Below are 25,592 nucleotides of genomic sequence, written 5' to 3' on the forward strand. Positions count from 1 at the left end.
CCACAGACTAAAGAGAAATCCTAAAATCTGATGCTACTCCATTTTTGGTACATTTAGTGAGGAAGGAAGTAGTGCTTTGTGTGGTTCCTGGTGCAGCGCCCCCGCAGGCGAGGAGGGGAACAGGTTTTTCACTTAGTTTGGATCATTTGACACAGTTTAGTGAAGAAGTGAACCACATCAGCTGAAAATGTAACAAATGAGGCAACTTTGGTCCCCAATCGAACCGAACCTGCCGGACTATCAGGAGGAAAACACCCCGAGACTTTTTAAGGACGTGCGGACACACTGTAAAAACTAACCATGACAGTAAAATCTCTTCTATCTGCGTTTGACGTGAAGGTCAAAGGTCAAGGACACACCTAGCTTCACATGACGACAAATAAATCCAACGATGGACAAACCAGGGAAAGGCTTGACCCGAATCGCACCGGGTATGAACCAGTGTCCGCCGGGCAACGACACGGAGAGGCCCAGAGTCTTTAGGCGAAAAACAGAAAGAGAGAGACAGAGTGTGTGAGTGTGTGTGTGGGTGGGTAGACTGTGACTTTGGACTGCACAGCCATCTGTCTGTGTAAACAGATCTACATGTTGGTTTGTCCTTGAGTCGCAGTCAAAAAGAGGATAAAGAGTTTAATATCTCAGAATAAAAAACTTTGCGGTTTTTGATGATTTTTGCAGAAAATTTGCAATATACCCTCAACTATGCGTTAGCGCGCTAAAAGGTCTGTGATCTGTTAATTTCCACGACCAATGAATCACAAGAAATGGAGGGAATGAACTGATAAAACTAATTTCAGCTGTTTGTTCGTCGCCTCTTAAACTCAACATTTCTGATGAAAATTTTCCACATAATCTGAATTATTTCTGTGGAACCTAAAAAAAATGGGAGAGACTTTAGAACGACTCTAGAATAGTAATTTCAGAGAATAAACCAACTACTTATGGAAGCCCATTCCTGCCAAAATCCCAACAGGAAGTCTTAATTATTAATTTTAAAAACGTAATTTCAAATTTTAATGTCATAATTACAAGAAGGAAAGTCATAATTTCAAGGCTAGTCATAATTTTGACATTTAAAGTAATAAATATGAAGTACGAAGTTAGAATTTTGACTTTCAAAGTCATAATTTTGAGACTGCTTCAGTATTTTATTACTTTGAATCTCATAATTATGACCTAAGAAGTCGAAATTATAACTTTCTCAAAATTATGACTGAATTATAATTATGATCTTCAATGTCATAATTAAGGGCAAAGGGGAAATTACGACTTTGAATTTAATATTTATGACTTTGAATCTCATTATCAACTTGAAAGTCAAAAATATGGCTGAATTTAATATTTATGACTTTAAATATCATAATTATCAACTTGAAAGTCAAAATTATGACTTTGAATTTAATATTTATTACTTTAAATCTCATAATAATGACTCTAAAACCTGAAATTATAACTTTTCTGCTGCGCTTTTATTTTTTGGCAGAAATGAGTTTCCAGAACAAAATCACTGAAAGTGAAAAATCTTGATTTTTTCCGTTTTAAATACTCTGGTCCAACAGATTAAATCACGACTAAGAGCCTGTTAGCTGCTAACGTCTCAGTTTCATCAAACATTTCTCCATTAATAAATCAATCAAACTGCAGGCCAGATGTTATAAACCACAACAGTTTTCATTAGTAAACAGCTGCCTGTTTAGAAGACAGTAATTATCGAGCTCTTTGTGCCCTTGGCTTCTTTCATTCTTCCAGGCTTAGAAAAACATTTCCCTCATGACACAGAGGCAGAGGTATTTGCTTACTCTGGCAGATAGCTGATAGTCTGCGCTCAGTGTTGGTTGCAAGTTCTTTTCACTTCCCGCAAACATTTATAGGTTTGAGAAAGTTTCACAACATAAAACAACAAAGACAATACAGAACACCTGTTCTGTTGTTTGCTTTAAAGCAGCAGGAGCCACTTTGTCTGCAAACCTGCATGGTGACAAATGTTAAAGCCATTACTTCACACCTGTAGACCTGTAGGAACAGAGACCCAGAGCCGTTCGACTGATCGTCACAAAACGCCGCAGCCAAAAGGAAATCTGATTAACTGGCATGGTTTTATTCTGACTCATGAACACTGTCTAGGATCCAGCCTCTTCGGGGTCCATCCTCTGCTCACTACCAATAACAGTAATTATGCAATAAATCTTTCCATGGCAACTACGGATAACAGAGGCAAACACTTTGTTTTTTGCCAACAAACGGCGAGCTCAGGTGCCAGATGAGAGTTTTTCCTCCCAGGTTCACAGCGAACTCAACAGATGAGGAGGAACCATCGTCTTCAACACGACGAAGGCTTTTAGGAAGCCGTTTGCGCCCTGTTTGCGGGACACTTCCTTAAAGTGTCCCGCAAACAGGGCGCCTCCTGGTGGCCGGCAAGGTACTGCACGTGTAACAGGGTTTTATTTTAATTATTATAGACGTGAAGTTAATTTTAATTTATTTTGGTTCAGTAAAGAAGTTGTTTCTCCAGATATTTATTGGTGTATTAAGTTACATTACGCTGCTCTTGGCAGTTGGTGGTTACTATAGCAACCAGTCACCGGCAGCCCCGCCCTCTTTTTCTGTTGCCGTTGGTAACTGTGGATCAGCTCTGCGTTTTATTTACGAGTAATACGTTTACACATATATTTTAGACAAATTTAATCATATGCAATGTTGAAGGAGTAATTTTGCGATGTCTTGTATGTCTTAGCCGTTATTAATGTTATGTTTAATTTTATAACTGCTCATTGGGAGCTATTGCTCTGTAGTTTAAGGGTTTTTTTATTTTACCTACAACTTGGTTTCCTCTTTTGCTAGAATAAATAAAGACAACCTGAATGTTTCTGTTGTGAAGTCGACCTACTGGGCCTTAAATTTCAATAATTGTAGCAAGAAAGTTGCTGAGTTGGCAACAGTGAGGAGACGATTGTCAACATGCAGAAATACAGAACATCCGTTTTGCTGTTTGCATTAAAGCAGCAGGAGCCATTTTGGTTCTGCTTAAAGATCAGCGATCGACCAGAAAACTGCATCCAATCTAATAACGGTGAAATGATTTCCATTCAGGACGCAACGCCACCATTTACAGCAATAAACTGGTTCAAAATGACGCGCTTCACATTTACTTGAGTAGCTTTTTGGAAAAAATGTACTTTTAGGAATATTTTTACTTCGCTGTGCTTTTTATTTTTACCTGAGTAATTGTATTATGAAGTATTTTTACTCTTACTTCAGTAAAATTTCTGTATTTTCTACCCACTGAATGAAAAACAAACATGTTTTAACCAAAACCTCACCAGACTCAGACACACAGCTGCAGTTTCTGTTAAAGTTTCATACGTTTTTTAAAGAAACTGATTTCTCATCTCTGATTTTGTTACTGATATGAATTATTGATTATTATTGGTCCTTAAAATACCAAAATTTCCACTGAACTTTATATTCTGGTCTGATGATTTAATTTTTAAATAATTGATAATGTGATCAGTGAGTCAGTACTTGAGTAGACGTTTTACCTTTTCCACTCTTCAGTGATTTATTTTTATTTTTACTTGAGTAAAAACATGTTTAGTGGTGCTGCTACTCTCCCTTGAGTGAGATTTTTGGCTACTCTGCATAAAACCGGCTGAGTGGTATGTGAGCTGACATCACTGAATTTCCTCCAGGCGTTTTCAGCTTGGCTGCCATTCAGGACTCGGCATGGATAGCTAAACGGCTAAACGGATATTTAAGTAAATAAAATGCCACACGTTACATGGATGCAGCAGCTACTTCAGAGAGAACTGTGGGTGGTTTTCTACTGGAGAGCGGCGGCGAGGGAGTGTGGGTGGTTTAACGCTGCAGCCAGCGAACGCAGAGGAGGAGGAGGGAGAGCTGGAGGAGGCAGGCAGGCCAGTTTAAACCCACCGTCAGAGACAAATCATCAGAGGAACGGCGCTCTAATTCAGCGACAGTGATGATGTAATATTAGTAATTATCTTGGCGAGCCAGACGGGGTGTGAGAAATCTGCTGGTCTCCGTCTGAAGTGGCAACAGGGTGGAAACAGGTGCTGCTGTCTCTGCCGTTTCGACGGCCACTTTCCCACAGGAGTTACTGTTTCACTCCCGACTCCCTCATTCGATCATTTGCTCACTTCCTTTCTGTCGAATGCAAACATCCTGATCAAATTCTGTCCAGCTAATGAGTCCAGATCGTGTGAAATCCTTTTTTAACTTCCGCTCCTCCTGGATGAATGAATCCTCTGTTATGTTCACCCACTCACTTTTCAGTGGATGATCAGTGTAGCATAGCAAGTTTTATTTTTTATTCATCTTGGGGACAAAAGCAGTGAGAACTTAAAGGGTTGTTAACTTCAGTTGTCATATAAATGCTGTATATATTAAATACGACTTAAATGAAATTTGACTTTATAATTTAACGTCTTGAAATTGGGCCTCTGTCTCTTTAAATCTCCTACTCTCTTAAGCTCCGCCTCCAGGAAGTCATCCCAACATGGCTCCTCTATTAACCCTTTAACGTTTTTACCAGCGCTGCTCTGAGCAGCAGCTCCTATAATGAGCTCAGCAGCTGGTTGCTAATTGCTGCCGGCTAGTCTGAAGGAGCTGAGTGGAGGAGGGGCTGCGGCTGGAAGGCGGGGCTAGGTCCACCCAGGCGTTGTACAAGCTGAATGGTTGCCATGGAGATTAAAGGAAAGAATCAAAGCAACACTGCAGGGAAAAACATTATAACATGATGGGAAGCTAAAAAAAAAACAACTAGATTTTAGATGACACTGTCCCTTTAAACAGGCTGAGCTAGTTTTCCTCCTAGCTTTTTACAGTTTATTTTCTTCTATTTGTTCCAAAGGGGTAATTTAAAAACAAAAAACATCTTTAAGATATACAGGGCATGAAAGTTGCATTGGAGGGAAATGCAATATATTAGTAATAAAATCAACTTCTCTTTGGAGCCATTCAATGTGTTTTTCAAGACTTCAACATAAATGGCAACATAGGAAATGGCAGGAAAGCTTCTTTCCATAAAGAGAAATGTTTTCCCCATATGTAGCTCCATACAGGCTGAACAAAAGCATCCCCCACAGTATGCTGCAGCCTCCTCCCTGCTTCACAGTGGAGATGTTGCGTTCACAGAAATGTGCAGTGGTAGTTCAGCATGCAAATTTCAAATTCATAAAGTTTAAAACCGTTTTTCTTTCTACCGGAATAACTAAAGTTCAAACAGATTACAGCAAAGCAGCACAGAGGATTTGTTCACAAGCTTAAAGCCGTCAGAAAATATTTGCACAAAGGGAAATTGTCAGAGTTTGTTGAAGTTAATCTTCAAAGGAAGAAGGAGCTGCCTGCTCCAGGTAGCTACATTAGCCAATACTTTGTTTAATGGCAACATTATTTAACTAAAGGTTATTCCTATTCAGGGTGGGTTAGGGTTTAAATGTTTTCTTTCAAGAGTGACACTAATAAAAAAAAAAAAAAGAGTGAATAAATTAATAAAACCAGCAAGACTGAAGCTTTTGAAACAACTTTGCTCTTCATTTATGCAAGAATTGGTAAAGTTCAGGCAGTAACTACAGATTTAAAACCCATGTCAGGGTGCAGCCTGTCAAAAAAGACTATTTAAGAGCTTAAAACGGAAAATATAAGGCCCTTTTAATTTGATTTAATTTATTTGTAAAAACAATAATTTTACTAAAACGCAGACTTGAGCAATCCAAAATAACGCAGGAGTGAGCCATATGCTGTTCCGGTTGCCAAAAAGAAAGAAAATATGATCAACCTGAGAAAATAACGATACGATTTGTTGTTTTTTTATCTGGCAAACCTGCAAAACATTTATGTTTTAAGTCTACAGTAATTTATTGTTCAACAGCGTAGAGAAAAGTGACTGCTAAAGGTAAAAATGAAATTATGATACTAAAGAGTTTGTTCTCTCAGCTCGACGTTTCTGGCTGCCATGCCAAAAGTTTGCAACGTAAACAACGTATCAGGATTTAGATGCACTATAAACAACAACAACGTCCTTTTTGTGAACTCTGGCAGCCGTTTGGTCAGAGACCCGTAAGAAGATTAAAGCATGTTTGACTGAAAGCCTTCTTGACTCGTGTTTAAATTTTGCCGATCGAGACGAGTTTGGTTATCTGCTGGGGTTTCGGCTCCAGGACGGCAGCGCCAGGAGCTTTTATTTAGAAGTTTTAGACGACGAACGTCTCCTCCTCTTCCAACCCTGCATGTACAGAAAACTGGTTTTAATTTGCAGAACAAATATTAGCAATGGGTGGTCTCACTGTATGGAGAAGGAGTGCCTCACGCTGAAGATTGTTGATTTTGAAATTCAAACGCTAAACAAACAGAGCTTTCTCTTCAAAGATCCAGGTTCAAATAGTCTCAATACTTTTATTTTTGTCTAAAATGTTGAAGATTTACATCATGATTTTAAAACGTTTCCTGTATCGTTTTATCTCCAAACCTGAGTTTCAATGTAAATATTATAAACATGACTGCAACTAATGATCAATCATAAAATAATGGATTGTTCTAAAGGTTAATCAGTTCTGCAGATTTTTCATTTAACTACTCAAGACTTGTTTATACAATATTAGAAATACATTAAAAGATGCAAATAAGCAAAAAAAAGTCTATTTTCCTTGAGAACATAAAAATGTCTGAGATGTAATAAGAGCATTTAGTGAACTTCAAAGGATCCATATGCAGCTAAAATGTTTTTTAAAGTCCACTAATCTGTGGGCTCATGACTGGACAGTAAAATCTGCTTCTTATGAGTTTTTTCTAGCAGAATTTGAACCAGGTGAAGCTAAAACTGCAATAAAATGCAGAATGTTTACATTTTTTAACAGTTTGGGGTTAATTGTTGCTCTAAGTGTTGCTTTTTCAGCAAATTGATATTTTTTAACTATTAATCGATTATTAAATTAGTTGGCGATTATTTCAACAATATTAATTGCGATTAAGTTGATTAATCGTTTCAGTTGTAATTCAAAAGGATCCAGACTTCATGTTGGAGCTTCCCGTCTCTCTTGGCTTTGTATTTAATCCTCCAGGCAGAACCCAGGTCCACAAATAGTGAATTTCATCAGGATAATCCTGGACATATCAGTCTGGATTATCACCCCGCCTAGAATAAAAACTCCTGGCAGCGAGACGGGACGTGTCCTCCTCGTCCTCAGAGGCGTCGGAGCTTAAAGTCTTTCTGCATAAAGGCTGAAACCACTGAGCTGAGCAGGACTGATGCCGTTTGCAAGATTTATGACAGATAAGATGAACCTGTTTACAAACAGCAAATACCTTCAACCGAGAGGAAAAACACAGAAAACAGCTGAAATTACAGCTAATGGGTCAAATTGGAGAGCAGTAGAAGAAGAAAAGTGGTCAGTTTGTCAGCGTTTTAAATACAGATGTAATAACAAATGCAAGTTTGAACAATTTATCAGTTTTTTTGATTGGATGATTGCAGTAAATTTCCACTTTTAAAGAATATGTGATATTTTCTTAGTTATTAGGTTGAAAAATATCAAAATTGTATGTAAAGTAAAAAATCTTGACTGGTAAAAAGATGTCAGTATACAGACATTAAGAATATAAATAAACTTCAGAGGAAATAAAATGAAGCATTTTTAAAGTATTTTCCATAAAAGTCAACATCCAAGAAATGGAAATGTGACTGCAAAAATGTCCTTTATTTTAAAGAACCTGTAACATTTAAATTTAGTGATTGGTTCCAAAATCAGAATTATAAGGCAAAATGTTGTCCAAAAGCAAAAATGCTGATTTTGACTTGAAGATGTTACAGTTTGCAGATTTTAAGACTAAATAAATAAACTTTAGAGCAAACAAAATAAAATAAAATAAAAAAGCATTTTCCACAAAATACATCCCATAGAGAAAATGTATACAACTATTTGATTGCAAAATTTATCCTATAGAATATTTTTTAATAATTAAATGTCTTTACTTTGTCATTGGGTTGGAAATCAGGAATCAGCTTAATAAGATAAAAAGCCCCAACGAAAATCTAAACTACAGCCTCAAGAGGTCACAGACATTACGCATGGAAATAAACTTAACGGAATAAAATAAACCGGTTTTAACAAATAAAAATCTCTCCATCTGCCTGCAAAAATGCAAAGTTTTATTTTAAAACCCAATGTATTCTGTAGATATTGATCAAAATTATAAGCAGTCTTAAAAGATTTGCAGCTCTACAGAAGTTTTAAGTGTCTGGACTGAGAACAAAATGTTTCTTTCACTTCTAAAGGTTTCAGATCCCTGCAGCAGTTTGATGCTTTGAAAATGTTTAAAACGAATGAGGAATCTTCTCTGCGACCCCGTAAAGGTTGCAGCCATTTCTCGGTTCCCTGCTGTTTTACAGCCGTTTGCCTGCAGCCTGATGCTTTAAATGAAACCTTGTGTCAGAACGAGCGGTTCGGTTCGGTCCGGTCCGTCAAGCCCCGTTTGGCTTTATGGACCAGGGAGGGTTCAGGCAAAATAAATTACACAACAGCGACGGCCGCTCCGTCCAACACAAATGATTTATCGGCTGAACAGAACCGGAACGGAAAGCAGAGACAAAAGGACCGGAAACAGAAGAGCCTCGAAAAAATTCGGGATGATTTTCCTTCATTTAGAGACGCAGCATCTCCGCGTTTCACTGCAGGAGACGAGAGGAAGAGTTTCCAGACTGAAAAGCTTTGGTGGTGACCAGTTTATGTTCTTGCTGTTTATTATAAGATAGTTCGGGGAGCAGGACTTGTGATGAGTCGGGCTAAATTTTCCGTTGTTTACTTGGAAAGCATCTCCAGAGAAGTTTTCTGCTCATCCATTCGAGTGGAGTGGCCACCACTTTCTTTTGTTTTTATGCACAGCAATGAATTGTTTATTGTTCATCGTTTGAACTTAACAAAAGATACAATTTTAAGACTCATTTATGGCTCTCAGACTGATTTTTTATTTATTTTTTTGTTCCCAAACTGGAGTTAACAAATGAAATAAAATTTGCTTATTAAATTTTATATTTTTAATTAGGGTAAATTTATTGACCTAATGGAAAATGTTGAGTGTTATAAAAAGTATTCATCTTTTTACAACCAAGATTCAATAGCAAGTAGAACTGTGTTTATTCAGAGACTTTTACTGAAAAACTGACTTTGCTGCACTCAAATCAGCTTTAAGCATCTAAATTTTAAGACTTTTTAAGACCACTGTAATGAAACTTAAGACCTGTCACCTCAGAAATGTTCAAAAGAAAATAGAGTTAGTGCCAAGCTTTGCAGCAACAGAAATCAGTCAGTGGTAAAGATGAACGCCGTCCAGCAAACTGGCAAAAAAAAAGCTAGCTAGCCATTAGAATATTAGCAGCTAGTTAGCGGCAGCTTGAGCAAGCTAATGTCATGTATTGGAATGATGTCTGAGCGTCTGATAGAAAGGTTAACTACATAAAATCAAAAATTTTAAATATAGTTTTACCACAACAAAAATGAAGACCTTTGATCACATTTTACAACTTTAAGATATTTTAAGGCTTTAATTTTAGAAGCATGGATTTAAGACTTTTCAAGGATGTGCAGACACCCTGTCAACTTGGCTAAATGTTAGCTAGTGTTACAAGAGAAAATGACAAATGTTCTTATAACCAATAATACATTTCTTCAACCAAGCTGAAAATAATTTTAAAACTAGATGCATTTTAATACAGCAAATGTGCAAATTGGATTCAAATTGCTTGATTTTAGTTTTTTGTTTTATTTTTACTTCATGATTTTGGCCCATATTCTGAAGGGTTTGGACATCCCTGCATTAAATTATGTAATGTTTATAAAAAATACGTAGTTTTTAAATATTTGTTGAAACTGTCACCATGTCGTGTTTATGTTACAAGACAGATAATCTTTTAAAAAAACAAAGAAAAAAAAAAGCTCCTCTGCCTTCTCCCAGTGCTAACTAGAAACAACCAATCAGAGCTCAGAGGCGGGTCTTACTGCTGTCAATCATGCAGTAAGACTGCAGTAAGACCATAGCATTCACAATCATGCTGTTGTGAATGCTATGGCTAGTTAGCATAGCCACCCATGACAGTGGATAAACAGATTTCCTGAAACTATGTTGTTTCTCTGCAATTAGCACATTTAGCAGCTCATTCCTGAAGATGATTGACAGCGGTACAACCCTCCTCCTGGCTGTGATTGGTTGTTTTTGGTGTGTAGCTCAGGGAGGAGGTGGAGGAGACTGACTTTCAGAGACTGCCTGTCTGTACATGGTGACAGTTTAACAAATATTTACAAAATATTATTTTTAAAAGTTACTGAAGCTTTTTCCAGAACAAACTTCCAACCAACAGGAAACAGGAAGTGAAGAGAAGTTTACGTATCTGTCCACATTTCATCTCAGAGTGTAAGCAGACTGTAGAAGTTTTTGACGTTCATATGAGCATAAAAAAGTAAAACCATGTCCACTGACTCCGGTGGGAACCGGGTCCAATCTGAGCCACAGAGCTGCAGTATCTGACCAGCATAACAAACACATCCAAACAGGGAGAAGGGGATAAGGAACTTTATCTCTGCCACATCCGGGATAGAGCGGCCACTGAAACAGAAGCAAAAACTGAAAAGCACAAATAAGATGGCATCAGAAACGGGTCGAAGCTCCAAAAACGGAACCGGGCTGACGTTTTTCCAAGGGAGCTTTTACTGCTCAGATCCTTCTGTAATGGCAAACTGGTGTCTGAACTGGAATGTGGACACACTGGGTCAGCAGGTGGAAAGCTTGTAGCTCTAAACCGGGGGTGTCCAACATGAGGCCCGGGGGCCAGGTGTGGCCCTTTGACTGTTGTTTTATGGCCACCAAATGCAGCTAAAAATGATAAAAATTTGTTTCAATGGAGAATGTTAAGACAAAGTATTGATAATAATCAGACCCAGGTCTGTCCACAGACTTTACTGCTGCACCCAAATCAGCTTTTAAACTTGGATAAATACAGCAAACATTTTGAAAGAAAGTGACCCAAATCCTGTTCTTACAACCGGGAATAAATATGTTCAATCGAGTCCAAAACAACTAAAAAAAACTAGATACATTTCTTTTAATATAGCTAATGTGCAAAATCATTTTATGTTGATGGAAATAATAATTAATGAAAATACTAAAAATAGCTAAAAATTGGACAAGTGCTCAGTACTCGAGCAGACGTTTTACCAAATACTCCAAAGTAATTTCTTGGACGGCTACTTTTTCCTTTTACTCGAGTAAAAACATGTTGAAGTAGTTTTACTCTTACTTGCGTATAATTTTCGGGTAGACAGGGAGTATTTACACACACATGTCAAAGGGTCTTAGGAGTCACAGGGCAAACACAGGCGGAGGCTGTAAACACTCCTGTCAGGGAGATTCAGCGGGAAGAAGCAGGATGGCGTGTCTCAAGTGAGAAGAATGTGGGAACCTGAAGGAAGTTTGTCTGTTCTTGGAAGGTGCTGTGGGGGAAAGAGGTCTGATATTTAAATTCCAGTAAACACAGGAAATTAATTGACCTTAGATTAAATGAGAATGGGTCGGCCGCAGCTGAAATGTCATGAGAACATCATGTCCTCTGTGAATCAGAAAGGTCTGCGGCTCTGATGCAGGCCGTCAAGTGCAGTCGATGCAGTCTGAAGGCAAACTGACGGAGCAGAGCCTCAATAAGCCTTTTGTGTAGCAACTCAATAAGTAGCCTGGTTTTATTTGGGAGGTATACTGCTTCTACTTCTTTGGTCTGAGCAGATTAAGTAAACAAAATGGAGTCTGTTTGCAAAAAAAGTCCCAAACAAGTTTTTCTACAAATGAAAGGAAATGTAGAGTTAGAGCAGGGGTGTCCAAAATGTATCTGTGGCCCCTGGGCTGATTGTGTTGTGGCCCCCTGACTGCAAATATGGCTCACAAGAACGTGTGATTTATCTAGGGATGCACCGATATGAAAATTTGGGCAGATATTCGATATTAATCCAATATTAGTATTGCTGTTTTGGCTGTTTTGACACATTTGGCAAAAAAAAAAAAAAAAACAGAAACAGACGGCAACAAGATGGAAATAAATATCGACTGTTAATATCAGCTAAGTTTTATTTATCTGGCCGATATCAATATGTTAAAGATTGATGCATCGCCTGAATTAATTGACTTCCTGCTAATTGTAACCGGCCTAATTGCAGATACTGACACATCGATGATGACTGAAATCCAATACACTGCAAAACACAAAATGTTGCCAAGTATTTTTCACCCAGTTTCTTGTGCAAACATCTTAGATCACTTGAAATAAGACAAAACGAACTTACAAGTAACTTTTCAGCAAGAAATATGAGTTTGTTTAGAGTCAATACTTCCTTAATATTCATGAAAAAGTTCTAGTTCCAGTGGCATTTTTGCGTTTTGTAAGATTTTTTGTTTTTGAAGTTAACTGTGCAGTTTTATCGAGAATCTAACTTTGTTTATTTTCCAGAAACACGTTAATATCTCTAGAATAGTCTCTGAAATTTGAACAGTTCTTCTCCTCAACTGTTCTCTGCATGACGGTTAATAAGATATTTCGATGTGAAGCTAACATATTTAACCCTTTCTGACACCTGTTGCTGACATGGCCTCCTCTGACAGGACGTCTCTGAAACATATACACAATTTAGACTAAACTGTGGCTGTATAATCCTGGGTTGCACGTTTGTTTTGATGCCGCGTCTGATGTTTGTCTCAACAATGACGGTGGAGAGAAGTTCTCACCAAATAAATGGAGTCCACAGGAAACCCACACATTTGTGTTTTTCTCCCTGTGTTTTGTCTTGCATTGCTACAGTCAGGACAGAGACTGCTGGAGCTCTTCACAATCCGCCCCGCGTTACACATACCATGGTCAACTGCTGCCGAACAAAGAGACAAAGCCTGCTGCCTTGGCAACATGGACCCGACGTGGTTGAGTCGGGCTGCTTTAGAGAGAAACTCAGGCTTAATCTGGCGAGGGATGCAGAGTGACTGCATAACATTTATATATCGATTCTCCATTTTTGGTCTTCCTGTTGAGGAGCTAGCTGGTTTTAGCATGAAGCATGTAGGTGGGTAATCCCACATCGTCAACTCTGACCTCCAGATTATTTTATTCCCCACCAAGGCTCTCCCACATCCTGTTACATAACACAGCTCAATCTGGGAATATCAGCAGGCAAAGCAACAGCCAAAAGGTTTGAATAGCCATTATTTTATCAATCGATTATTCTAACGATTAATTTGATTTAAAAAAATTGGCACATTCTGCAGATTTTTCTATTTTAAACAAGAAAATGCAAATAATCAATTCAATTTAATTTCTAGATGTGAAAATAAACATGTTATCACTTAAAATGCAATAGCATTCATTTCCTTTAGTGAAGCATCAGCAGCTAAAAATAAAAAACTTCTAACATCATCTGGGAATCCAATTACAGATTGGATACCAAAAGGAGCTTCATAGGAGATTTTATTCTCCAGAATTTGAACCAGATGAAGCTAAAACTGCAACTTGAGAAACAGATTTACAGATGAAGGCTTTTATTTTTTATCTTAATTGTAATATATATATATATATATATATATATATATATATATATATATATACACACACACAAATATGTTGTTCTGTCAGCAAATTACCTTTTTTTAGAGTCTTTAGACTCCAATTCATGATTCCTAAATTAGCTTAGGACTGAAACTATTAATCAGATTAAACATGATTAATCGTGATTAATTGTGATCAATCAATTATTGAAAAATATCAACTGATTTAGTAATCAGTTGATCATCCACTGGAGACTAAAAAAAGACCAATGGCTGAAAGAACACACTAAATTAGTTGACGATTATTTCAATAATCGATTAGTCACAATTAATCCAATTAATCGTTTCAGTCCTAAACTTAATTTAAGATTTAATCAATTGTTAATTTTGGCTCAAATTCCCTAACCACCGTTTGCTTCAGCAGAAAGGAATAAGCTTTTCACATGTTAGAAGCATCAAACAAATGATCAATTACTCACTAAAGCTTCCTGTTGCACTTTAGGCAATAAAATTTTCATTTTGTGTGAATTTTATTTTGACGTATTTTAAATATTGTATAAAAGAGCTTATACAGTATTTTATGCGATGTTAATCGGTTAATCGGAGATACATTAGATTTAAAAAATGTGCGTCCGAATAACCGATTAATCTTTAGAATAATTGATTACTCAAATAATCGTTAGTTGAAATCTTAACGATAATTGATTTATTGTTCAACGCAGGTTTTGGCAGCTGTTTCTTTAACATAAACCAATTATTCTATAGCAGCTCATGTAGGAACCGAGGCTCTATTTTTAGTGCCTCTTGATATTTCCTCCTCTCCGTTTCATGCTCTATTCAGAAAGCAGATGAAAGGATGAAGACTGACTTCTCCCTTTTTCCTCTCATCATCAACCTTCATCTCACAAAAACAACTTAATGCCTCCAAGATGATGAAAACACTAAGACCGCTGCAGTATCAACAGGATAATTTACAGGCTACTTCATTAATTTAAGGATAATACAAAATCAAGCGAGTAATAAAAATAGAAACTGTTTTTATGCAGCAGCTTTAACCTGATTTTAAAGTCCATTCCACGCTGAGGGAAAACAAGCTGAGCACCAGTTTAGGTCAATCAATACTCTGCAAAGCACAGAACCAACAGTTCCCATTATCATGGAAACGTTACACATGAAACCCACAACCGACGCTTATTTTACAGGCTTCAAAACAGCACAAAACGTTCAAAGATAAGGAGCTTTTTTATATACAGAGAGGAACGTTTTCTCTCCAAATAGGTAGTCACTGCAGGGTTCTTGCACAATGTGTGTGCAGAGTGTGTTAACCACAGAACAAACAATCTGGCCAGCACATGACTGCTTCTAGTATGAACACCATGTGGTGTCACTTCATTCCTCCCGACGCTCTGCTAGTTAGCTTCCTGTTAAAGCCAGGAAGATGCTGCTCTTTGTTTGCTTTGCTGGTTGTTGGGACGCCAAGGCATTCCTCCTGCTGACAGCCGAGGCCAGTCATGTTTTAAATATTAGCTCCAGCCAGTAAAACCAGACTGAAAAAAGTTCAACTCACCATTTCGTCCAAAGCGTAGCGAAGTAACCCGTGCTCGTAAAGGATGAAGAATCTTCTCTGCCATTTCTGTCAGGAAACAAATACAAATGTTTGAAGAAAGTTGTGTAACGTGATTTGACTTCCCTCTGGTGTTAATAAAGTATTTTTAAAACTAAATTTAACAAGTTTAAGTTGTTTTCCATTTGATCTTTTGGTCCTCAGCTTATAAATAATGATTAATTAATGATCTTTGAAGAGTTTGTTGGCATTCTTTCTAAACATGGAGCGAAACAAGGCCTCCAATCAAGCCGAACAACATTTCATCAACGAGCATCATCTGCTCCAGATCATCCAGTTTAACATTTATTTCCTTCCACTCAAACAAAGAACATCTCCAGTAATGTCTGTGGGCCGACCAGGTTCAGCGACGCACCAATCAGTTGTTACTCAACCATTCGGCTCTGATTGGGCGAAAAAGTAATGACAAATCAGATATTTTTTTTCCTGTAAATGAAATCTATAAAAACTGAAAACTTCCACTTTTCCAGTCTAAAGGAACCAATAAGGAAATTATTTATGTTCTTTGTGTTGAGTTTAGCAGAAATCAGAAAAGAAGTGAGAAATCTGCTGGTGAAAAACACTAAGAACTATGACAACACTCTTCGGTGTAGACCCCCGTCACTGAATGATGAAGCTTTTTTACTTTGTGCAAAACTTGCACAAAAATTAGCATAAATATCCACTTATATATAAAATAAAATAAAACACAAGATAAAGTCCTCATTTTTAAATTAATTTGTGGATTTTAAGTGAGTCTGCTTATTTATTGACTAGACCTGTCACAATTCATTTTGCTGGATTGTCCCAGAAGTTATTGCGATACACAATAATATTGTTATTTGGAGACTATTTTCAATCAATATAATGATAATAACGGCACAATAATGCAAGAACACATTCTCAAAGATAATAAACTTTCAATTCCAACTAACTTTTAACATATACAAAAAAAACAACAGAAACAACAAAAAAAAATTATTATCAAGTCTCTGGAAACAAAATTGTCCTTCAAAATAAAGGCTGGTTGAGACCAAAACACCAGACTGAAGACTGGTGGGGATCTTAGTACTTCACTGATTTGAGTTTTTGTGGAATCGCTGCAGCTGAAATGAAGTACGTCTTGATTTTTATTCATGTTTTCATTTTTGGTATTTTCTGCAAATTTTATAATTATGTCATTTTTACCAAACTTAATTTTATTTTTTGTCTTACTATTTATCTACCTGTGATGTTGTGATTGTTGTGAAACACTCTGGTCCACTGAGGTTGTTATAAATGTGCTATATCAATAAACTTTGACTAGACTTGTGAAAGAGAGTAAAAAAAGAGAAAAATGTTAAGTCAGATGGAAATTACTGAGCTCGTTTTAGTTTTTCATGACATTAACTTATTGCTTATGGCGACAGGCCAATTGTTGAGCCTTTTATATATTTATACTTTTATTTTTAATTTTGTCAGTTTTGGTCCTCCATACCCAACACACACTCATACATAGCGGCAGTTTAGATTGACCAAATAACGTAACAGTCGTGTCTTTGGAAGCAGGAAGACCCGAATCTTCCTGACCTTCTTTCTGCAAGGCAGCAGTGCTACTAGCTACGACGCTAAACACCAAATGTTATCATTTCAACATCAGAGCCAACTAAAATATTCAAGCTCAGGATCCCGATACGACCACAGACTAACAAGCTGCTACGCTGAAACGCTCCTAAATATTAGTCACTGAACGCATCAGCCATTTTACTCTGTTATTAGCCGACTGCCTACATCAGCGCTACGTAGAAGCAGCCAATTACAGCCCAGCAGTAAGAACAGGACTGCAAGGAGAGGCAGAACGTATCAGGGATGATGTCAAAGTGGCAGCAGCAGACTGATGACAAGAGATCAAGGGGTGCTTTTCCCAAAACACACATGGAAACCATCAGCGCGGCTGTGGGAACTCGGTCCTCCCCCGCAGGCTGCCCTCCCCTCCCTGCCTCGTTTTGGGATGAACCCGCAGCATAATCTGAGAGCTGATAAAGTTAAGCTCCCATTAACATGATGATAGGGAGATGGGAATTCCAAAATTATGTAAATATTCGACTCATTATTGCCTCACAACAAGGATTTCTGTGATAGAGTGCCAAACTCCCACAGGAACACTGCAAAAACACAAAATATTACAGCGTATTTTTGGTTGAATTTGCTTGTAAAAAGACAAAACTAACTTGTAAGTAACTTTTCAGCAAGATATTGAGTCAATAATCCCTTAATATTCATAAACAAGTACCAGTTCCACTGGAAGATTATTTCACTTAACAGACATTATTCACATGTTTTAAGATCAACATTAAGAAATTATTGACTTAAAACAAAAGTTACTTGTAAGTTAGTTTTGTCTCATTTCAAGTGAACTAAGATATTAACATTAGACACTAAACCAAAAATACTTGGTAGGATTTTGTGTTTTTGCAGTGTAGCTGCTGTTCCTTTGGTAGATTCTGCAGCTTCACTGCAAAAACACAAAATCTTACCAAGTATTTTTGGTCGAGTTTCTAATGCGAATACTTTAGTACACATAAAATAAGACAAAACTAACTTAGAAGTAACTTTTCACCATGACATAGGGCCATGTTTTAAGTAAGAAAACATTTTTAAATAGTTCCACTTATTTTTATTTCAATAATAAGACAATTTTTCCACGTTTTAAGTAAAATAATCTGACAGTGGAACTAAAACTTTTTCATCAATATTAAGGAATTATTGACTTGAAACAAACTCCTACATCTTATCGAAAGTTACTTGTAAACTAGTTTTGTCTTAATTCAAGTGAACTGAGATATTTACAATAAAAACTAGACCAAAAAGGTTTTGTGTTTTTGCAGTGAACCCGTCACACTCCAATGAACTGAACCACTGACTGCAGGAGCACCAAAGAACAGAAAACAGCTTTTCATTTCCCTCATTTCGCTGTGATTTGGTGAGAAGTGAACCAGAAAAACTTACTCTAGATCGGTGTAAGGGGTTGTCGAAGTTTGTTCCCTCTGGTGCCAGTAGCAACCATCCTCCATATATGGGTTTGGCCTGGTGGGATATGGAAGCAGAAACACAAAGAATTAAAAACAAAACAACTTTAATAGAGATTCTGGGTGATAAACTGGCACTTTTTAGGCCTGTAACATTAACAAATTTCCACAGTAATTACCGTGGAAATTAATGATAATATTGTCATTTTGAAACAATTTTTAATTAATATGATGATAACGACATATTGATGCAAGTATACGCACTCAAAGATCGAACAACGGATATTTAACACTAACTGAAAAATGAGTTAAATATCCAAAATAAAAACACAACATTAATTAAAATGGATTATAAAGTCTCTGTAAACAAAATTGCATTTAAAAAAAATATTAATTATTCATGTCAGACAGAGAAAACAGGTAAATGGGGAAGGTAGTTCAAACTAGCTACTTGGTGTCAAATGTTTGCAGAGTTGTCAAAATGGCGACTATTAAACGACATTAAAGGGGAGCAGCTCTTTAGCGACTGTTGTTCAGATTAAACTCATTTATCGTGCGGTTTAAAAATAAAATCACATTTTTCATGCCAGATTCGATTTCAATAGATTTTTTTTCGTTTCTTTTCTAAAAATGAAATTACAAACAGATAATATTTTCAAAAAGAGGTTTTTATTTCAGTCATCCCATGTTTGAGTTGTATGACGGAGTATCAACGTCAAGCTCCAAGAATTTACTTACTTACTAGAATAAAATCACAATATCAGCAGAATAAAAATGTGATTTTACCAGAAAAAAAATTAAAACTAAAAAGAAAAAAGTTGTTTAAAAGATATTTTATAAAGATCTGACATGGTCAGCTCAGTTTGTGTAATTCTTTTCAAAATAGAATCAGTTATTGTGCTAATGGTAATAATTTGATGTTGATGAGTTAAAAGATTAAATAATTGCTTTTCTGTAAAACTTGGATTAAAGTTTAACTTCACAAGCTTCTCAACATTCCTCATTTTAATTTTCTGGGGGTTTTTCCTCTCATAAAATTGCTTCTTCATTTTGTTTTGGTCTATTAACACCTTCCAGAATTATTAATTTATGCAAATCTGTTGCATAAAACCCCAACTAAAGACATTTTAGAGTGTATTTGCAATGTGAGTAAACGTGTGTGATAAATTCAAATGAGCTCAGTAATTTCCATTCTGATGATTATTATTGTTTACAGAGACTTCAAATGCATTTTATTTATGGCTTTAGTTGTGTGAGATTTTTACTTGTTGTTTTTGGTTATTAGGTTTTATTCTAGATATTTTAAATATCCAGTGTTACAAAATTTGCATTATCGACACGTTAGTTGGAAATGGTCTGAAAACAACAACGTTATTGTTTGTAATCGTGAAAGGCCTAAATGTTAGAAATGGTGAAAAGACTGAAAGCATGGGAAAGCTTTGGAGGCACTCTGACCCTGTTCCAGAACATTTTACCACGCGTTTCATTTTCTAGCATTAGTCACTAAATGCCTGGAGTTGAGCTGGCTTCCCTCCAGAGCACCATGCTGCCTCACAAAGAAAAAAATAAATAAAAAGAGCCAAACGCGTGATTTCTCCCTGTGATCATGTCGGTGGGCGGCCCGGCAGGCGGGTGGGCGGCTGGAGGAAACGAGAGGCGAAAAAACAAAAACTGCAGATCACAAGCTGGAGAGAAAAGCAGCAGAAATCTATGGGAGAACTGAAGCAAACACTGCAAAAACAGAATGTCTTAACAAGTATTTTTGGTCTGGTTTCTAGTGCAAATATCTTGGTACACTTGAAATGAGACAAAAGTAACGGATAAGTAACTTTTCAGCAAGAAATAGGAGCTTATTTTAATATTGAAGAAAAATACTTGTTCCATTGGCAGATTTTTCTACTTAGCAGATGGGTGAAATGTTCTGTTTAGCTAAATAATCTGACAGTGGAACTAGAACATTTTTATCAATTTTAAGGAATTGACGACTTAAAACAAGATTGGATATCTTGCTGAGAAGCTACTTTTAAGTCAGTTTTGCCGTATTTCTTTTGCACTAGAAACCAGAACATAAATACTTTGTAACATTTTGTGTCTTTGCTGCAGGTCCTTGGACAGTTTCTGTAATTGTAGATTCACTGCAAAAACACAAAATCTTACCAAGTATTTTTGTTCTAGGTTCTAGTGCAAATATTTTAATACACTTAAAATAAGACTAAACTAACTTACAAGTAACTTTTCACCACAATATAGGAACATGTTGAGAGTCAATAATTCCTTAATATTGGTGAAATAGTTCTAGTTCCACTGGCGCTGTTACCTAGCAACCACAGCCAAGCTCACCCGTCGCCTAGCAACCCCGTTCTAACTAATTCCACTGGCAGATTATTTCACTTATGACAAGACATTTTTCCCATGTTATAACTGAAATAATATGGAAGTAAAACTGGAACCGTTTCATCAATATTAAGGAATTGTTTACTTAAAACAAGCTCTGATGAAAACTTATCTGTCAGTTAGTTTATCATATTTCAGGAGTACTAAAATATCTGCACTAGAAAATATTTTAAAAAAAATACTTGGTAAGATTTTGTGTTTTTGTAGTGAAACTGGGATCACTGCAGCAGTAGTCTGCGCATTTTTTGGAGCCCAAAAAAACAACTCATGAACCAACTTCCTCATTGCTTTGTGGACAGAAGAGCAATTAAAGTTTATGCTGAAATCAACCAGATACCTACAGAGCTTAAATATCCTCCCTTACGTAATCCAGCTGAGGTTTATTACATGGCATCTTCCAGTTTGAGGTTGTGATTACAGCATAGATTGTAAAAAGCCGAGTATAATCTGCAACAAAATCCTCTTTCACTTTGATTACAAACACATTCCTCTTCTGAACGACTGCAAACAAAATTAGTCGTAATCTTAACTTTTGACAGCCAGGAATTTGACCCATAATGATAGAAAAAACCGCATGTTTCAAAAATAAAGTCAACAAAATGTCAGAAATCTGAAATGAGCGCAGGAAAACATTTCTCCACACATGACCTGACAGAACAGAGACAAAACTGAGATCAATGTAGGTCATTTGTTCCCCTTCAGCAGTTAAACGGAGCAACTTTAATCTGTTCTGGTCGAGATCAGGAATAAAACTAAAATAGGAGATTATTCTAAAAATATGGACAGAAAGCTTATTTTTCAAAGCTAGTCACCAACTATGAAACAGAATCAGTAAGAAAATAAACATAATTAATTAAATGAACAGGAATTTATGGTGTTTGTTGGATGTATGTGAAACAAAAATCCATCTTCTCATTCACATTTAATTAAAACAAAAAACAATGAGAAAGTCTGCCAAGATAAATTTGGCTAAATGATAAATTGTCCCAGAAATAATATTGTTTTGAGACCATTTTCAACTAATAAAACAGTAATAATGGCATAATAATGCAGAAAAATATTCTCAAAGATCAACAAACTTTAAATTCTAAAGAACATTTGACACTGGAAGTGGAAGACATTTAAAATATCCAAAACAAACAAACAACAGAAACAATAAATAAATTAATTACGAAGTCTCTGTCGTTAAAAAATGGCCAGTTAAGACCAAAGCACCAGACTGAAAACTTTTATCATCCAGTTTTTAGTGCAAAGAGAAAAACGATAAATCATGCAAATAAAAATTATTGATCTTGTTTTAATCTATCATGCAATTAATTGACTTATTGCTTATTGTGAAAGGAATAACAATAAGAAAATACTTTATAATGCAAAGTATTTGGCAGCCAAAACACTGAATTACAACTCGCCATGTTTGCAGCTGATAGTCAGAGGTTAAATATGTTATTCATAAAAAGAAACTATATATATTCTGGTTCTTGAGTTGAATAAAAAACTTTCCATTTTACGGATATTTTTTCTTTCTCTTTTCCGTCCAGGTTAGCCGAGCCAAACACCTGGAAACTGATGATGAGTCTTGGTTAGTCACCAATGTATCAACTTTATAAACATCTTGTCTAAACTGATGACTAAACATATCAGATGTTCAACATGCACCGATGCGTTCGGAGCTTTTAGTCAACTTTCTCCTGCAGTTACACAATAAAATGAACCTGAGTTTATCTCTGTGGAACCCCATCCTCATAGTTTATTTGGGTGTAGATAATAAACAATCAGGAGGATAATTATACATCACGCATAGGTGTTTGGGAAGAATTGGATCAATTTGGGGATCAATTTATCACCAATCATCCGCTGAATGATACTTTAATCAGGTGAAAGTTTATAGAAAAAAGAAGTGGTCTAAGCAGGGAACCTTGTGGTACTCCATAACACAGAAAATTACTATCAGCAACATAAACAAACTGGAATCTGTCAGATAGATATGCACCAACATAATACAATCATCTATTACATAACCTGCATTCAGAGATTTTATTTCTACTTTGAACAACTATTTTTTAGTGAAACCCCGTCTACTCGGTCTCTACAGTTTGTTCTGTAATTCCACTGATTTTTCATAGATTATGTCGAAGACATTCCCAAGAAAATGCTGCTGAAATACTTGGGCGTAATTCCAGTTGACACACTATTGGATGGCATTTGCAAAGCAGCCATTTATTTTCCTTAGTGCTATTTAGCTGTAACACCAAAAGTGAATATATGGAAGACTGTAGATCAGGGGTCCCCAAACTTTTTCCTGTCAGGGCCACATAGCTTTTCCCTTCTCTGGGGGGCGGAGTCAGTTTGTAACAGAAAAAGTGTTACACGGTTATCACCTGTGCTGCCGGAAATTGTTGACGGTGGGGGGGCTCGGTTGGTTAGGGAGCGTTACTTGATTGATTTTTACCCAGAAAGCACATGGGCAAAAACCGTTAGTGAAACGGTCACTGGGACTGACTAGTATATATTCCATTGAGGGAAAGTAACTTTAACATATGAATTCCTCATATGTTAACATAAAGGCTTGTTTTGAAGTATAAGCTGCTACTTAAAGGCTTCGAAGGACTCGACCTGGAATGCGGCGTTCATAACAAACACGTGTTCATCTGCTCTACCGCTAATCTACTGATTAAATAACAGAAAAGTCAAGCAGTTCCCTAAAAGTCCAACAGATGGCAGCAATGCGCCATGCAAAACAAAACACCCACAGTTTACAGGACACACTTCCGGTTGAAGAAAAATCCACATATAAATCAGAAAATACAATATATGAAAAAAAAAATCTGAATGCTCTCTATATTGTTCAGGGGGCCGGACCAAATGTGGAGGCGGGCCGGATCCGGCCCGCGGGCCGTAGCTTGGGGACCACTGCTGTAGATGCTAGCTTCTTTGTTTCCTCTGTCTGTATCAATGCATATTAAGGTATATTTGGTGCTTGAATTACTAAAATAGGCAGTTAAAAACTTGTTTTTGAGGCGGTCTCAAGTATTCACTGCATTCCACTGCATTCGCCACAGCAACAAATGGTGCCAGCTTAATCATTTACATTTATGGGTTAATTGCTAAGTGTCCCAGCTATCAATTTGATTAATTGGGGGGGGGGGATTATCACCAATCACCTGCTGAGTAACACTTCAATCAAGTTAAAGTTTATAGAAAAGAGAACTGGTCAAAGCAGGGAACCTTGTGGTACTTCATAACCAACACTGGTGCACTTTATCAGTGCATGATAAGGTAGACTTGGTGTTTGAATTACTAAAAATAATCACTTATGATCAATTTTCTTTTTTAGGGGTTTCAAGTATTCGCAAGTACCAGTGGTTCACTTACTTTCACCAAATCAACATAAATAAATTGCTAATTATCAGTTCTATAAATCCACTTTGAGATCAAATGACAGAAGTCACCATTACTACAAATAATACAAATGTCAATTATTTCAACACTTAACCAGAAATTCTTTCATTTGCTAGTCAGAAAATGTTAGGAAATGTTTACAGAAAGGTTTGCTTTGTTTGCTTATGCCTCAGGCCGGCTTTGTGATGTATTCCGATTCAACTGTACATGAATGAAGGTAATTAAACACATTCCCTTTGGCTATAAACTAATTATCTCCAATTAGCTTCACCTTCGCACTTAGCAGCCTATGATAAACAATCATAAAACGTCATTAATATTAGAGTAATTGACATATAAACAATACCTGATTTAAGTCCTCATCGTTCAGCAGATGTGACTCTCTGGGTTTGAAGCAGTTTTGACATTTACTTTTGTTGAAAATGTTGGCTTGAAATTTCCGACAGGCGTTTTCTTTCAGTGACATGATGGTCGGTAAAAAGAAAGTTTTCAAGAGGAAAAAATAAAAAATAAAACAACCAGCCCCTGTTTGAGGATCCAGTCCTCCAAGGCAGACAGGGAAACTCGGGTAAAAACTGACTCCACCGAAGAAGAATGCGTGAAGTCCATCCACAGGGGGGTAACCGCGCGTGGGTTCACCTGTCCTGCGTGACGTGCTGCGGTTAGTAACCGCTCCGTTAAGTCAAATCAGTCATCGTGCGCGCGGGGGTCGGGCTCGTGCAGCTAACGTCGAGCTGCTAACTTTTTCTCCCCCTCCTGGAAAAGTTGTACAGTCAGCCGTTGGAAGGAAAACACGCAGTCAAGTGCGGGTTTTTGGTCTCTCAAACGCGTCCCGCAGCGAAGTGACGACGCTTCACAGGTGACGCTCCGGGCCTCCAGCTCGCTGCAAGGGTCCCGTCAGCCTCCATCGGCCGTAACGGCTGCACCGGAGCGAAGGAGCGGGAGGGCGGGGGAAAGGGAAAGCGGAGGGAGTCCACTTCTTCGGCCCTTTTTGGACGTTAAATGAGTGACATCGTCGCGAAACAATCTTCTCACTGCCTCTAACGTTTGTCTTCATAGCCAAACATCGCTAAAACAACTTCAAACACGCCATCCACGGAGCTGTCACGCAGCTGGATCCATTCCCGTGGCGTGGCCGCTCTGCTCTGCTGCGCAATCTGCGGTCGATGTTTTCGTGAAAATCCTCGTTCTGGCCAAACGGAGAAGGGGGCGGGGCTACGAGGAGCGGAGCGCAGAGTGGCACGTACCTCAACCAATCACATGCCGGTCACGCTTCAACTGTCCAATGAAAAGCATCCGACTGCATGCTCATCTTGTTTTCGTCATAGGTGGGCTTTAAAGAGCCAACGATGGAAAACTGATGTGATCAAAAGTATTTTAACGCAAGTTTTTAATTATTTAACTTTGGTTATTTTGTTTGTATTTCTTCTAACGCATGTAAAGCACTTTGAATTTCCTTGTTGCTGAAAATATGCTAAACAAAATTACCTGAACTTACCTTGTAAATTAATTAAATAATATTATTATTTCTGGAGAAAATTTAACTATTTGATTTAAATTAAACAATAATTATCATTTTTACTGCTTGTATCATTTTTGTA

The 25,592-nt window shown here is 37.1% G+C and overlaps 1 protein-coding gene across 6 annotated transcripts in view; it reads right to left on the reverse strand.

The window, feature by feature from the left end:
* The window catches only part of mpripa (myosin phosphatase Rho interacting protein a), a 60,342-nt gene extending 35,147 nt beyond the window's left edge, over positions 1–25,195 (reverse strand). For 4 of the 6 annotated variants that reach the window (XM_008436384.3, XM_008436383.3, XM_008436380.3 and 1 more), the window contains exons 1-3: positions 24,338–25,194; positions 18,179–18,256; positions 15,155–15,220 (exon numbers count right to left, since the gene is read on the reverse strand). In XM_008436384.3, the coding sequence (XP_008434606.1) occupies positions 15,155–15,220; positions 18,179–18,256; positions 24,338–24,457 (264 nt within the window). In that variant the 5' untranslated portion in view covers positions 24,458–25,194. Of the gene's footprint in view, positions 1–15,154; positions 15,221–18,178; positions 18,257–24,337 lie in introns of all 6 variants that reach the window. The other 2 variants (XM_008436382.3, XM_008436385.3) reach the window with 2 other exon arrangements.
* Between the last annotated feature and the right edge of the window lie 397 nt (positions 25,196–25,592).

This window comes from Poecilia reticulata, chromosome 19 (genome assembly GCF_904066995.2).
Source record: "Poecilia reticulata chromosome 19, P_reticulata-male-v2, whole genome shotgun sequence".
Classification (NCBI taxonomy): Eukaryota; Metazoa; Chordata; class Actinopteri; order Cyprinodontiformes; family Poeciliidae; genus Poecilia; species Poecilia reticulata.